The following is a 13,475-nucleotide window of genomic DNA, read 5'->3' as shown; positions in this document are numbered from 1 at the left end:
CCTGACCTCCAAAGGGCCACACAAGACAAACGCCTAGGTAGAGAGGGGCAGAAGACACAAAAAATATCTTGCCTGCATAAGGGCAGGAGGTCCCCTTTGGGCAAAAGAGCCCACAGCAGGGGTGTCTCTCTGGGGGACATCCCACTCTTGTGGGGCTCAGAGGTCACAGGCGAGGGAAGGTTAGATCTGTTCTGCAGCTGGCCCAAGTGCCCAGCCCTCAAGAACAGCGACATGTGGCAGGCTGCGCAGCTCATAATCTAGTTCCTGTTACCCGGGTAACCAGCTACATCCAGACAGGCACCAGCCCTGGGAGGGCAGGCTCAGTAACAGTTGAGACTCCAGAGACAGCCAACAGGGTACAGTGGTGAAATCCAAGATGGAGGGGCAGTTGCTCCAAGTGACCGACACCCAGCCCAGGAGCCAGAGTAAAGGTGGGAGGACCCAGAGAGAAACACAGAGCAGCAGAACAGTGCCATGGACGGGTCAGGATCTTCACAGAAGCAAGGCCTCCTTTCCCTACCTTTCCCCTTCCCTGGTAAATTTCCTCAGCCTGCTCACCAAAGAGTGGGAGACAGGCTGCCTGCCGCCTTCGGCCATGTGTCTCGGACCTTACTATATTAACCAACATCTGTGCAGCCAGAGGTTCTGAGAACTCAAAAGAACTAGAAGGACCCTGGATCACGTCCCCAGCCACTGGGAATGTAAATCGACACATTCTGCCACCTTCAAGGAAGTCTATTGGGGAAAAGGAAGCGTAGGTAACTAAAAAAAGAACTTAGGGGCTTTGAGTGTTACCCTCTGGAGCCAGCACTTTGCCCAGCCGTGGCATGATAACCTCTGGTGCCCAAGCTGGCTGCTAGGCACTGGCCTCTGACTGGTAAGGGATTCTCAGGATTGGAGCCATAGCCGAGGTCTCCAAATACAGTGTGAGTTCCACCTGCTCAATTTCTATCCTTAACTCCTGGGAGGCCTCTGTCCTCCAGCAATAAAAGAGACCTTTATTTCAGTGCTGGGCGTTGCCACCAACGGGGGAAGAGCTGAACATGAGCTTGCTATAGTCCAAGCATGAAAGATTTGGGGGTTTTGTTGGAGAGAGAGAGAGAGAGAGAGAGAGAGAGAGAGAGAGAGAGAGAGAGAGAGAGATTTTCTTTATTGCCCCCTTTCTCCCCACCTTCCTTAAAATAAGTAGTCCATACTGCTGCCAAGAGAAGTGGGCGGAGATATTTCTTGAGCTTGTTGCTCATAGCAACAAACTAAACAGGAAAAGCAAGTCTAGCCAAAGAAAGCTGGCAACCAGCGAGCTCCTGATCAGCGCTTGTAGCTTTTTTCTATGTAAAGGAGAAATGAGCACTCCAGTTATATTTGGCTTCCTCCAGCCAGGGGTTAGGGGCCAGAGGTCAGGGTGGCAGTGGAAGTCACATAGGTCACATCCCTACCATGGGGACTCTCAAGGTGTCTCCATAAGAGACTTCTTTGGGGCTGGAGAGATGGCTCAGCAGTTAAGAGCACTGACTGCTCTTCCAGAGGTCCTGAGTTCAAATCCCAGCAACCACATGGTGGCTCACAACCATCTGTAATGGACATCCGATGCCCTCTTCTGGTGTGTCTGAAGACAGCTACAGTGTGCTAATAAATAAAATAAATCTTTTTTAAAAATGAAAGAAAGAAAGAAAGAAAGAAAGAGAAAGAAAGAAAGGAAGGAAGGAAGGAAGAAAGACTGCAAGCTCAAGGGTTTTGTGGCCAAGAGACCTAAGTGGAGTCACCAGCTCCACCTGGTGCTTCCTCACCCCTTTGACATCCACTCTGCTCACCACCGGGCACCCACGAATCAAAAGAAACCTGCCAGGAGCTGGCATGTGGCCTCCCTGGCACCCAAACATGACCATGAGACTTGAAGGCGATCCAGGCAGAAGGAAGCCACACAGGTCTGCTTTGAACCAAAAGGCTCAGAACAGCAACTCTGAACAAACGCTGTGGGTGCTGCCAGCTAGGGCCTCCTAGGTGTCAGAATAAGCTAGGCTTTCCCTTCTCCTGTTCTGGCCTAGAGAGCAGCTCCTCAGGGGAGCACCGAGGGTCACTCTGCCCATGTGGAGCTCAGTGAAGCAGTTCTGTCGAGAGATTGAACAAATTCTCCCATGCCCCAGCCCACAGAAAGAAAACATAAACTAGGTGCTCGCTCTGAGCACCGACACAGGGCCCTTGCTGTCCTCAGGGCTCAAGTGAGCGGGGCTGCCTGAGTCTCAAGGCCCCGCCCCTCCCCCCCCCCCCCCCCCAGCCAACCCCAGCTGAGGAACAGAGTGAGAATTACCTTGAAGGCTCTGTTGAGCACCTCCTCACCGCCTCTGCTTCCCAGCAGGTTCACCACCACCTGCTGCCCGTACTGCTCCTTCAGAAGCACCATGTGCCTGCAATGGGATCAGGGTTGGCGGTGACTCCACGGCACCCGGGCCAGGCACCTGCACCTCTGTCTGAGTACTGAAGGTCTAGGGCAAGCTGTGTCCCTGATTTCCGGTGTGAAGGGAGGAAAACCCCATTCTCTTGGCTAACGTCTCTGCTCATCTAAAACCCGCAGGAACAAAAGTAGCATGTGCTACTTTTAGATGAGGCTCTTCTGGCCCATTTTACAGAGTGCCATTGAGGATGCCCTCATCTTTTGTGAACAGCCACGTGAGTTCAACACACCCATCTCCAAAGTTAACCTGGAGCCTCTTCTTGGGTGTCTTCCTTTTCTCAACTGAAAACACTGGGTGGAGAAGCAGCTATTTCTACCTCAGAGGCCAACTGCCTCCCCCCATGTTGCATTTCAAACCCAAATTAGTATCATAAAACTAGCGGTGCATATTTCACCTTCAAATATCACAGAGAGGTGCCAGCATTTAATCTTTTCACAAGTTTGCTTTTAAAAAAAGTATTTTTCCTTGGGTCTCATATAGCCCAGGCTGGTATCTGATTCACTACGTAGCCAAGGATGGCCCTGAGTACCTACTTCCACTTCTCAAATGTTGGGCTCATAGGCATGGGTCACTGTGCCTGGTAACAGTACCATAGTAATGTTATGTTAAGAAATGTTTCAATGTAGTGATTCTAAAAATAGGAAAACACAATGTAAAAATCTGACATGTAAATGAAACCTAACAGTGTAATTTTTCTATGTAAGTTTTTAAAATATAAATATAGAAAAATTTTACATGTAAATATAGCAAAAAGGAATGGAAAGATATTCACTGTGATATTAAAAGTGGGTGGAATGTTAAATTTGTTTTTTCTTCTTTCAACATTTTCTCATCTTTTCCAAGTTTCTACAATTTATTTTCTGACATCCATTTTATAAATACGATTATTTTTTAAGTTCATAAAGAACTATTTTTAGCCTGGTGAGGGGAAAATATTCTTCCCCTTCTGCTGAGTGATATCACGCAGAGTAGATTTGGAAGTGAGAATTTTATCTGAGCTTGTCGGCTGACAAGTTGGCCTAAGTCTTCTAGCTCCACTTCAGTGAGGGTCTTGGCAGCCCGAGGATGGGACGGAAGAGGTAGGTAGACACGTTGGTCTACTCTTTGGGATTTCCTGGACAAGGTGTCCCTGCCTGAGGTCGAGCCCGTGGTCCTGTCTCCATTGAGGAAGGATGGGTTGCCGCTTGTGCCTGTCATGGAACAACCTGAGTCCCATGTTAGCCACAGATCCAAGCCACATTCTGCCATGCAGCCTTCAGAAATAAGGCCTGTACGGGCCTGGTCTTCCTATCTGATCCCTGACCCTTTTCTCAATAGGTTCTAAATCCCAAGGGTGGATGGGAAAGGCTATCAGGGCTGCCACTGACGCTGATTCTCCAGAGAAGATCCCGAGTTCTCTCATCTTACAGAATGCAGCTCACCCTCCCTGAGCAGAGACATTGTGAGGATTAAAGATGAGCAAAAGTGGGAGACTGGGGCTCAGTCCCTGGGGGTGGCCTCTGTCCTTCCCTTTTGTGTAAAAATAAAGCAAGACTTTTCATGTCCACGATGGCATTGATAACAATTGGCATAACAGGGCCTGCTGGAAACAAATCCCGCAGACCACTGTCCCCCTGTTCAGGGTCAGCTTCTGGTTCTGTCTACTCTTACTGTGTCCTGGGAACAGCTGGTATGGTGGCACAGACCAATGGCAGTCACGGACTGTGTGTCACCTGAGCGTGTGCTGGGGAAAGACTAAATTACACAAAGGTCCACCCTTTCTAGCAACTGAGGAGGGAGACACAGGCGGGCTGTGTCGTGTTAACAGTGTTTGTAGATTTCGAAAAGCACAAAAGCAAATGCAAAACCCAAGGAAGCTTTGGGAGAAAGGAGTAAACTATTCAAGAGTTACCTTTGAGGATTTTTGTTAAATTTAAGACTTTAAAAATTAGTACTCCGATTAAAAACAAAATCTTTTGAAGAAGCTACTGGCTACTTCAAGTACAGATGATCAACAGCTTAGACTAGCTGAGCAATGGCCTTCCAAAAGTGTGAACCAATTTCTTTTAGGATGAACCGTATATACCAAAACTTTTATCTAGTGCATAAACAAAAGTGGGTAAAATCTTAGAGGGACTTGGCTGTTTGCAGATTCCTCTACTTTACAGCTTCTATACTTTTTAGTACTTAATACGTTGTTGTAGTGGTTTGAATAAAATTGCCCCCCATAGGTCCATAGGGAGTAGCACTATTGGGAGGTATGGCCTTATTGGAGGAAGTACGTCACTGGGGATACAGAGGCTCCAGCCAGGTTAATGGTTCAGTCTTCCCTTGCTGCCCAAAGATCTAGATGTGAAATGCTCAACTCCTCCAGCACCACCATGCTTCCTTCCACGATGATCATGGACTGAACCTCTGAACTGTAAGCCAGCCCCAGTGAAATGCTTTCCTTTGTAAGAGTGGCTGTGGCCGTGGTGTCTCTTCACAGCAGTAGAACACTGACTAAGACAGCTACTTTTAACGAGAAACAGTGCAGATACCCTGCAATTCAGATCAGCCCTTATCAATCAGGAACAACTGGTGAATCTTCATTCTAAAATGAAACTGATAAAATATTAATAGGGTGTCACGTACACACTGGTGAGTTAATTCTCAAGGAGATTGAGAAAGATCAAAAATACCACTTTTCATAAAGTGGGTAAAGGGCCAAGGTAAGAGGCAGGTTCAGTTCAGGACTGGGATTCTCCTTCCCACTGCCCTTGCCTTGCCATCCGAATGGAGGGGGGTCTTGGATGGTCCCTGATGGTCCTTACCTTTCAAAAGCAGGGGCGTTGGCCTCTAGGCCTCTGTGCAGTCTCAGATGATGGGAGCCAACCTGCAGAAACACAGAACAGGAAGATGACGGTCACGTTCACCGAGGTAAATGGTGACTTTCTCACTGCCGAGAGCCAGGCTGCATGTGGCACTGCTCAGCCATCTCTGGGGCTCATTCCCCGTGAGGCCAGGAACCCTTGTCTCTGCTAATGATGCTCCCACCCTTTCCAGGGTTGGCATCCCCAAGTCTGGCTCCGCAGCACAGGGATCCCTAACTGCAGTGTGGTCCATGACGGCAGCAAAATTCTGCCACCTCTATTCTTCCTGATGAACGGCACTGTGACAAGCTCCAGTACTGCACAAGTCCGCCTGTCCCCTGAGCACCAGCGTGAAGGCGCTTCTGCTAAACAGCGGCACCGGAGGACACAGCAGACTGCCCCACAGTGCCCAGAGCTCTCTCTGCTGTAAACATCACCTGGGTCATCCATTGCTGAGACAGCATGCACTGATATCCAGTCAGGAACAAAGTGAGGAAACGGAGTCCCTGACCTAGGTGATCCTCGTCTAGCTATGGTCACCACAGGAAGACCCACCAACAGCGAAAAGCTCCCAGCAAGTCTGCATAACTTGGATGAACATAGTGGAGACTTCATTGGGCCTGGCAGCTGCCCAGCCTGCATGAGGATCTTCCCTATTTGTGCTCCCTCTACCATACCTGGGGAAGATGGCCGTTGGTGGAAAGCCAGAGGAACAGCAACAACCAGCAAGAGAAGCTGCAGTCCAGCCACAGAGTGGGACAACTGTCATGGTCCTGTCACTGTGGCTAATCTAATGTCAGTGCCAACAATGAACCCACTCTTGGGGACACAAAACCAAGGACACGACCCCGATAAGAAACATAGGGTAGGAGATGGGTGGAAAGGATTTGAGGCTAGGCCAGGATATTTCAAAGGGTGGTCCCTGCATCTCCTGGAGACAAGTTAGAAACGTTAAGTTTCGGGCCCAGCTCAGATCTGCTGAGCCGTATTTCGAAGGGCTGGTTAGGAATGTGTGTCTCACAAACCTCCAGCTGACTCCTACAAGCACACACTGTGGTTTGGCAGCGTGGGTTGACTCATTTCCTGTCCCTTGCTAACCCCTTTTGCTCTGGTTGAAAAAGTATATGAGGGCATATCAGGGAAAGAGCAGCTTGGGGCTGCACCCACATTGCAAAGCTGCAGGGGACTCTGGGGCCTCTGGGCTTCATGGCTTCAGGTCAAAGCCCTCAGTTTTTAAAGTGAATGAGCTGTGGGTAGGAATGGCAGAGAATGAGAGCCATTAGTCTGGATTCCTCAGACCCTGTGCTCTGTCCCCGTCATCCACGATTCTGCTTCTCTTTCCTCTCCCTCTGGCCCACTGTGTACTGTATTGTCTTTTTCTGGCATCACCTACTCCCAGTGTAGGCATGTTGGCAGGCTTGGCAACGAAGCCGCCATCCCCAGAATGAAATCTCCATTGGCCCTGTGCTGCTCCTCCACCTCAGCTTCCCCTTCTGGCTAAAGGACCAATGCCCCTCAACTGAGCCCTAAAGCTATTACTTTAATCCCACAGTTTACGCAATTGGAGTTTATAGTCCAAGTCTTACGGACACCCTCTGGACTCACAGCACAGCTTCAACTTGCTCCCAAGAGCCCTGGCAACCATGAACAACATCTCCAGGCTCTGTGGCACCCACTGCTTTCACTCAGAGGCTGGCCGCAAGCTCACTTCAGCAGCTCCCATCAGGGTCTCCTTAGGAACACTTCTGGGTTTTCTGTCTAGCCATGCTTCACTCTGAAGCTCATTAAGATCACGCTCTAGCATGTGGCCACAGCTCTACTAGTTTGCCAGCTGACCACGGTGCAGCTCCTTCCAGCTCGGTGTGCTGAGTCCGAAATGCCGACAGAACTAGACAAATGATATAAATCAGCTCCCTTCTCCAACACACCTCGAAAATGATGCAGAAGTGGGATCCCAAACTCTAAGCTAATGCCACTTCCTAGATATGAACTTTGGGGGCTACAACAATGGACTTCCTGTTCGTTCTCCTGTCAGGGAGGTTCTAATCCCCAAGTAAGTTCAAAGCGCTAAAGTATTCCTCACTTCCACCCACCCTGGGCCACCCTCCTGAGGGCTGCTGCTCAGATCTAGCCTTCTACTGCCACCACTGTATTCATGAAACACTGCCATGTGCCTGTTCCTTGCTCCTTGAAGGCAAGGGCTACATCTGATCCCAGATGTCCAGTGTGCACAGAAAATGCTCCATCATTGTGCCTAGAACTTCCTACTCCTTATCGTGTCTGAGGCAAAGAAGAGACACAGCCAAAGACACTACCCTTGTGTTACTTGGCTACATCTGAGTCCTTGAGGTGAGAGAACTCTTACCAGCTTATGTACACAGTCACGCTTCTCCCAACATGGCTTGTATTGGTCTCCAGTTACTTCTATTATCAGTATGAGCAGCTACTATTTTGAGTACTGTGGGCTCTCTACACTATGCTAACTTCTAGTATGTATGATTTTAAATCCTATTAACCCCACGACGCAGGTGTTATTTATTCCTCAATATAAAACTGAACTAGGGCTTGGCAACGATAAAATTTTCTTTAAAATGTATGGTTGTTACTAAGTGGAATGCCCAGGTTTTCCTAGCTTCAAGGTTTACACTCTGAATGTCTAACAGACAGCCTTGCAACCTTGGTTACTCCAGACATTGGGTCAAACATAAAGTTACTCTCTGTTGGGTTCACTAGCCCTATGGCACCCATACATGGCCTAATTTGGCCCTTGGCTTTTGTTCATGTCAACATGGGAGAGTTTCCCTTCATTCATTCACTCCAGGAACTCCTGTGCCACAACCCATCTCGTTTCCCTCTGGTGGAACAGAACAAGCACACCAAGAGGCTCCAGTGCCACCCGTTCCCAAGAACAGGTGTTTGAGAGACGAGACAGACATAGATGGGAGGCTCTAATCTAGCCTACATCTTTCCTCCACTCCGTTCCATCACATGATCTTCAGAATGAAGGCCAGACTCACGTGTGGCAGCCATGTGTCTGCACCAGTTACAGAGATGAAGATCCTGAGGCTTCAGAAGGAGTAATCTCTCCCAGACACGTGAAATAATAAATTCACTCCATCACAAGCTCTTCCAGAAGAATCTTGAGTTCTTAGCGTCAAATTCTTACTGAGGTTATTATAAACTACACTGCTATCTGCATGGGTCAGACAAAATTATATGTACATGGGTGCCGTGTAGACTAGAGATCTAAGAGTTTGCACTGAGGGCACATGCCCGTGACCTCCAATAGACAAAGCATTACCCCAGCCTTCTTTGTCTTTCCCAGCCCCTCTCCCCATTCCTGGTACATTCCCTAGGCCAGCCCCCAAGAAGGCACTACACTGCAGTTTACAATACACACCATTCCTAGCACAAGTTTGCAAGAAGAAAGGAAAAATGGAAAATGAAAAAAAGACAAGAAAAAAGTGTAATCAGGATAAATTGTATGAGGACAGACTCTTGTCTATAAAGGGACAGAGATGACCAGAAGTCATTCTAAACTTGACAGTTGCTACTGGATGTAGACCACCATGTAGCGCTGCCCCCCTCTCTCTGAGGATGACACAATCCCTCTTTGACGACGTATGATATTTAGAGTATAAATACAGGCATTAAGTTCAAAAGCCAGCAAATCCCAGAGAAGACTTAGGAACGGCAGTCAGGCTTTTAAACCTGTGTTTGAAGACAACACTGAGGCTTTGCCAAAGGACAAGGGTGAGGAATCTAAAAGGGTAAAGCAGTTGTCTGGATCCTGCTCCGTGTCATCTGAGGCACAGTCATACCATGGCAGGGTCAGGCTGTACCTAGAGCAGTGGGAGGATGACCAACAAGCCGGGCCGTACGCTTTAGACAAAGGAGACCAGAACACTGAGTCCTAGCAATTAGACAAAGATCCTCAAAAGAACAGGAAGATGCTAGAAGGGACAGAATCATGAAGCCCCCTACCCAAGAAGAAAAACGAGACTGGCTCTTCAGTATCCCCGAACACCCTGAAGAGACTGACAAGCCGATGGTGGCCTGGAAAGACATTCAGTCACCTAGAGCGCAGCCTCTCTCTCAGAGGTCCAGGAAAAGGGGTCTGTTACAGAGCCGGGAGGGCGAGACAAATTTCAGATACCTTTCAGTGTTCTACGACTGTCATGACCAGTTCTGGGGTTTCTGATTAGTTTTTGCATGAATATAACATCGCCTCCCGGGTTCCCTTGTATATTGTGTTCATTTGACCTGTGAGTCTCTTCACATACAGCTCAAGATGTTTCGAAAGGAAAGCATACATCTGGAGGAAAACAAGTTTGAAGCACCTTCTTCAAACAGCTACAGAACAGGCAGTTTCGAGGAATATAACCTCCGCCAGAGAGGACAAGGTTCTGGCTGCAGGCAGTCATGGGCAGGATGCTTCAATACCAACTCCTAAGTCTGAGTCTACGGAGACAGAGAAGCTGAGAGCTTCTGTGGCCTGAGCTGGAGCTGGGTAGAGGGGGACTGCCAGTGGGACGGGTGTCCAAGTTCAAGGTGGGGGTGTGGCTCAATGGTAGAGCTCCCACCCAGTCTGCCAGAAGCCCTAGGTTAGATTACCACTAGAGGGGGAAAAAAAGCATATTCTAAATTTAGATTACAGAGCTTGTTTTGTATGCTTTAATGGGATGGAGTTTACTGTAGAAAAAGTTACATCTCAATAGAACTATTTAAAACACAAAACAACAATAACAAAGTGTCCAGGAGCTGGTAAGGTCTGTAATCCTAGTACTTGTTATTGAGGCAGAAAGATGGCCACAAATTCAAGGCTAGTTTAGGCTCCACAGTGAGACAAAAATAGCGAAACAGTAACAAAAGACCTTTGGAAAGCCTCCAGGGGAGTTTCTTGCTGTTACAAGCAAATTCAAACTTACGCCTGCTACCTCTCAGAGTCGCAGGGCATCCTCACACACCTGAATGTCAACAAATCCTCACTCCCACCTCAGAACTCAGGACCAGAATGAGCTGCTCCACCCATCCATCTTACTCTAAGAGCTGACAGAGATATGGCCGGTGCTGTCAGCACAGCAGGACATGCTGGCGGTCCCGAGGACAAGTCCAGGCTGGGCTAAGAAGCTGTGCCAAAGTCTGGGCAGTGTGAGCCAACCATTCCTGAGAGTCTGCCACATGGTGCTCTTGGCCTCTGGGGCTGCTGGCTGACCACCAAACCCTCATCCCATAAGAGCCCCAGGCAGGAGGAGTCATAGACTAAAGACCCAGGGAGAAGCTTTTTCCAGTACTTTGGTCCATCCCTTCGAGACAGAAATGTTCAGAGCAAGAAGAAGCCTCTAGCTGCTCTCCCCAAATGTACCTTGTCAGAACCCAGTTGAGGGAGCAGCATGCCTTTCAGTGATAACAGCTGTGTCCTTGGACCACATCCCTGATCCCTGAACTCGTCTCAGGACACAGAAGCTGAATCTTTGTGACATTGCTCAAAGCTGTACTTTGGATGGCAGAAGGTATTTTTAGAAATCACGGGCTTTGCAGTTCTCACATGGCTCTATACAAGCGCCACAGAATGCCAGACCCATGATGCAGCCACCCAGGGCCCAGCAGACCCTCCTGAGCCCTCCAGGGGATCTCCAGCTGCTAAATATGTTATCGTTGGGCTCAACTTAGGGTCCTACTTAAGCCAATCTCACCTAAGAGATTGCACAAGGTCAACAGCTAATATACGATTGGTCTTCAGGACCAAACTACACCTAGTGTGTCTGTTAAACTCTCTCTCTCTCTCTTACTCTCCCTCTCCCTCTGTCTCTCTGTCTCTGTCTACACCCCCCCCCCGTGCCCGTGCCCGTGCCCGTGCCCGTGTGTGTGTGTGTGTGTGTGTGTGTGTGTGTGTGTGTGTGTGTGTTTCTGTCTGTCTAGCTTGGCTCAGCACAATTGGGCTGAGGAACAAGATCATAAACAACACCATGTAAGAAACATGTTTAAAGAAAGAAACCTCAGCTACAGAAAGAGACCAGAGGTGCACCGATGCAGTGGAAAGCCTTCTGTGTAAATTACCTACCTGGAGCCCTGGCTGCTCCCAGAACAGCGGAACGGAGCCTCGGATCTGGACAAAGGACGACACTCCATCATCCATGTAAATCGCCTGCAGCACGGGGAAACAGAAAGAGAAATGGACTCGTCAATGAAACTGAACATCCTGGCTGTAACGGGATCCCGTGCCTGTGACCTGACACCAGCCTGGAGGGTAGCCGGTGGACTTCGGTGCCCTCTGCTCTCTCACCTAGCCAGGCTGGTACTGCTTCCTCATTGTTGGCCAGATAGCCAGGCATGCTGGCTATTGCCCGGATTTCTGAGGAGGGGTCTGCACGCAGATATGGTGTGTGCCAGAATCCTCACTCCTACAGCATAATGTTATCTACGTCCCTGAAAAGCCTGTTCCCCATTTCCCACTTTAGAACCAGAAGCAAATGTGGTGGTGGTTTAGCCCTAGACCTCTGCAGGGGACTCTATCTTTGCCTGCCCCATACCTGAGGAGCTTTTGGTAAAGAACTGAAACAAATTAATCAGCTCTCCTAAAAGTCCCCACTGCACCCGCCACTGTTGAATGAGACAGCTCAAGTCAAGGCTGGACTTGAACTTGTCTGTCTGTAGTCCTGGCCCTGTGCTACTGTGTTATCAAGCATACCACAGACTAATATATACACACTTGCTTTTTACAATGTACAGACCCCTTGTAAAAATAAATGATGCTTAAATTAAAATAATGCAGATTATAATAGCCTCGATGATCAGTTTTCTAGTAGCCTAGCTGCCTCCAATGATGGGAGTTTAAAGGACATGAAAATATAGTCCTAAGCAGGCACAGGGATGGCTGTAGTGGTTATCAGATGGTGGCCTTTATCTGTGCAACTCTACCCTGACCTGGCAGAGCCACCACAGGCGCCATTGAGAGTCCTTTCCATTGCTCACCGGTCTGCTCTCTTACAGGGTGGTTTTCCACACGGGCTAGATCATGCTCAGATCGCACATGCATTAGTAATTCTCCAGGGGGAGGGGGATGGACAATGAGATCAGAGGTGCTCCGGACCACAGGAACGCCATGAGCCTGGTATCTATGTTGTAAACTGTAATTCTAGCTTTAGTCTCCAGAGGAAAATACACTAGGGCGGGAACATGCTGCCTGTCTCCAGGTATTGGCTACCAGCAAATGTGCTCTCTCCAGTATTCTATTTGCTCTACTGCAAGAAGGCCTGTCCTCCTGAGATCAAAGACACAAGATGGACAGTGTCCCTGACAGACAGAGTTAGCGAATGTGCCAATGCCAGCATCTGACCCAGGCTAAGGATTCTTGTGCTTTTCTCTGAAGACCTTGGGCTTCAGACACTACTTTCTGCCTCAGCCTGGATCCTTCTGAGCTCAGTGCAGGAGGTTTTGCCTGGGACCCCTTCTCCATGGGCAAGAGTCCTTTCTTTCTCCCCAGAAAAACCATCTATGAGTCTCCTACCCCATCACCCAGGTGTAACCCAGCAACCAACACAGTGGAGGACCACGGTACTGGATGCTGGATGAACGTGGCCTGAACACTCGTGGGGCTGCTTCTCAGGTGCCATTTTCACACTGCTCCTGGAGAGGACGGAGAAGGATACAGGAGAGAGCAGGGCCCTGGGAGAGGCCCATGAGCCCAGCAGTGTGGCCTGGGTGCTTAAGCGAGCTACTTTCATCCTGATTCCCTCTCCAGGGGAATTAAAAGTCACCTGGCACCCAGAGAGTGATGTTAGGTACATTCTCCCGGCCTGGAGTGCTCACTTGGAACACATCATTCAGGAAGGCTGGGCAGGGATGGACATTGGGGCAGGTAGGGGTAGCTGCAGGAACTGGGGTCAGGGGAAGGCAAGACCAGACAAGATAGGGAGGGATGCTAGGAAGAGCTAAAGCCCTGAAAAGCATGCAGGGATCCCAGTGCCAACACCACAGCGGGCCTGGTACTGAACAGCCAGGAGCATCACCCCAAGCAGGTTTTGTCATGGAGGGTTAAGAATGAATCAGGACTAGAAAAAGGAAGAGATGGCACAGGATGCTTCTGCTTCCAAATGCAGCGTTTACCAACACTGGCACCCTCAGGAGGACACACAGAATCAATCTAACCTCCCATGGTTAGGTGGTGGCCTAGCTGTCGGGAGTCAAA

The 13,475-nt window shown here is 49.1% G+C and overlaps 1 protein-coding gene across 22 annotated transcripts in view; it reads right to left on the bottom strand.

Annotated features, from left to right (window-relative positions):
• Synj2 (synaptojanin 2) overlaps positions 1 to 13,475 on the bottom strand; it is a 102,077-nt gene that overhangs the window by 38,524 nt on the left and 50,078 nt on the right. For 14 of the 22 annotated variants that reach the window (XM_087594776.1, XM_087594799.1, XM_087594782.1 and 11 more), the window contains 3 exon segments: positions 11,349 to 11,432; positions 5,246 to 5,307; positions 2,309 to 2,405 (listed from right to left, as the gene is read on the bottom strand). In XM_087594776.1, coding sequence (XP_087450902.1) covers positions 2,309 to 2,405; positions 5,246 to 5,307; positions 11,349 to 11,432 — 243 coding nt within the window. 22 annotated transcript variants of the gene reach the window in all.

The sequence above is a fragment of the Rattus norvegicus genome, chromosome 1, assembly GCF_021556685.1.
Source record: "Rattus norvegicus strain SHRSP/BbbUtx chromosome 1, alternate assembly SHRSP_T2T, whole genome shotgun sequence".
NCBI classification, from domain to species: domain Eukaryota; kingdom Metazoa; phylum Chordata; class Mammalia; order Rodentia; family Muridae; genus Rattus; species Rattus norvegicus.
The sequence above is the reverse complement of the archived record's forward strand: the minus strand, read 5'-3'. Positions and strand labels throughout refer to the sequence as shown.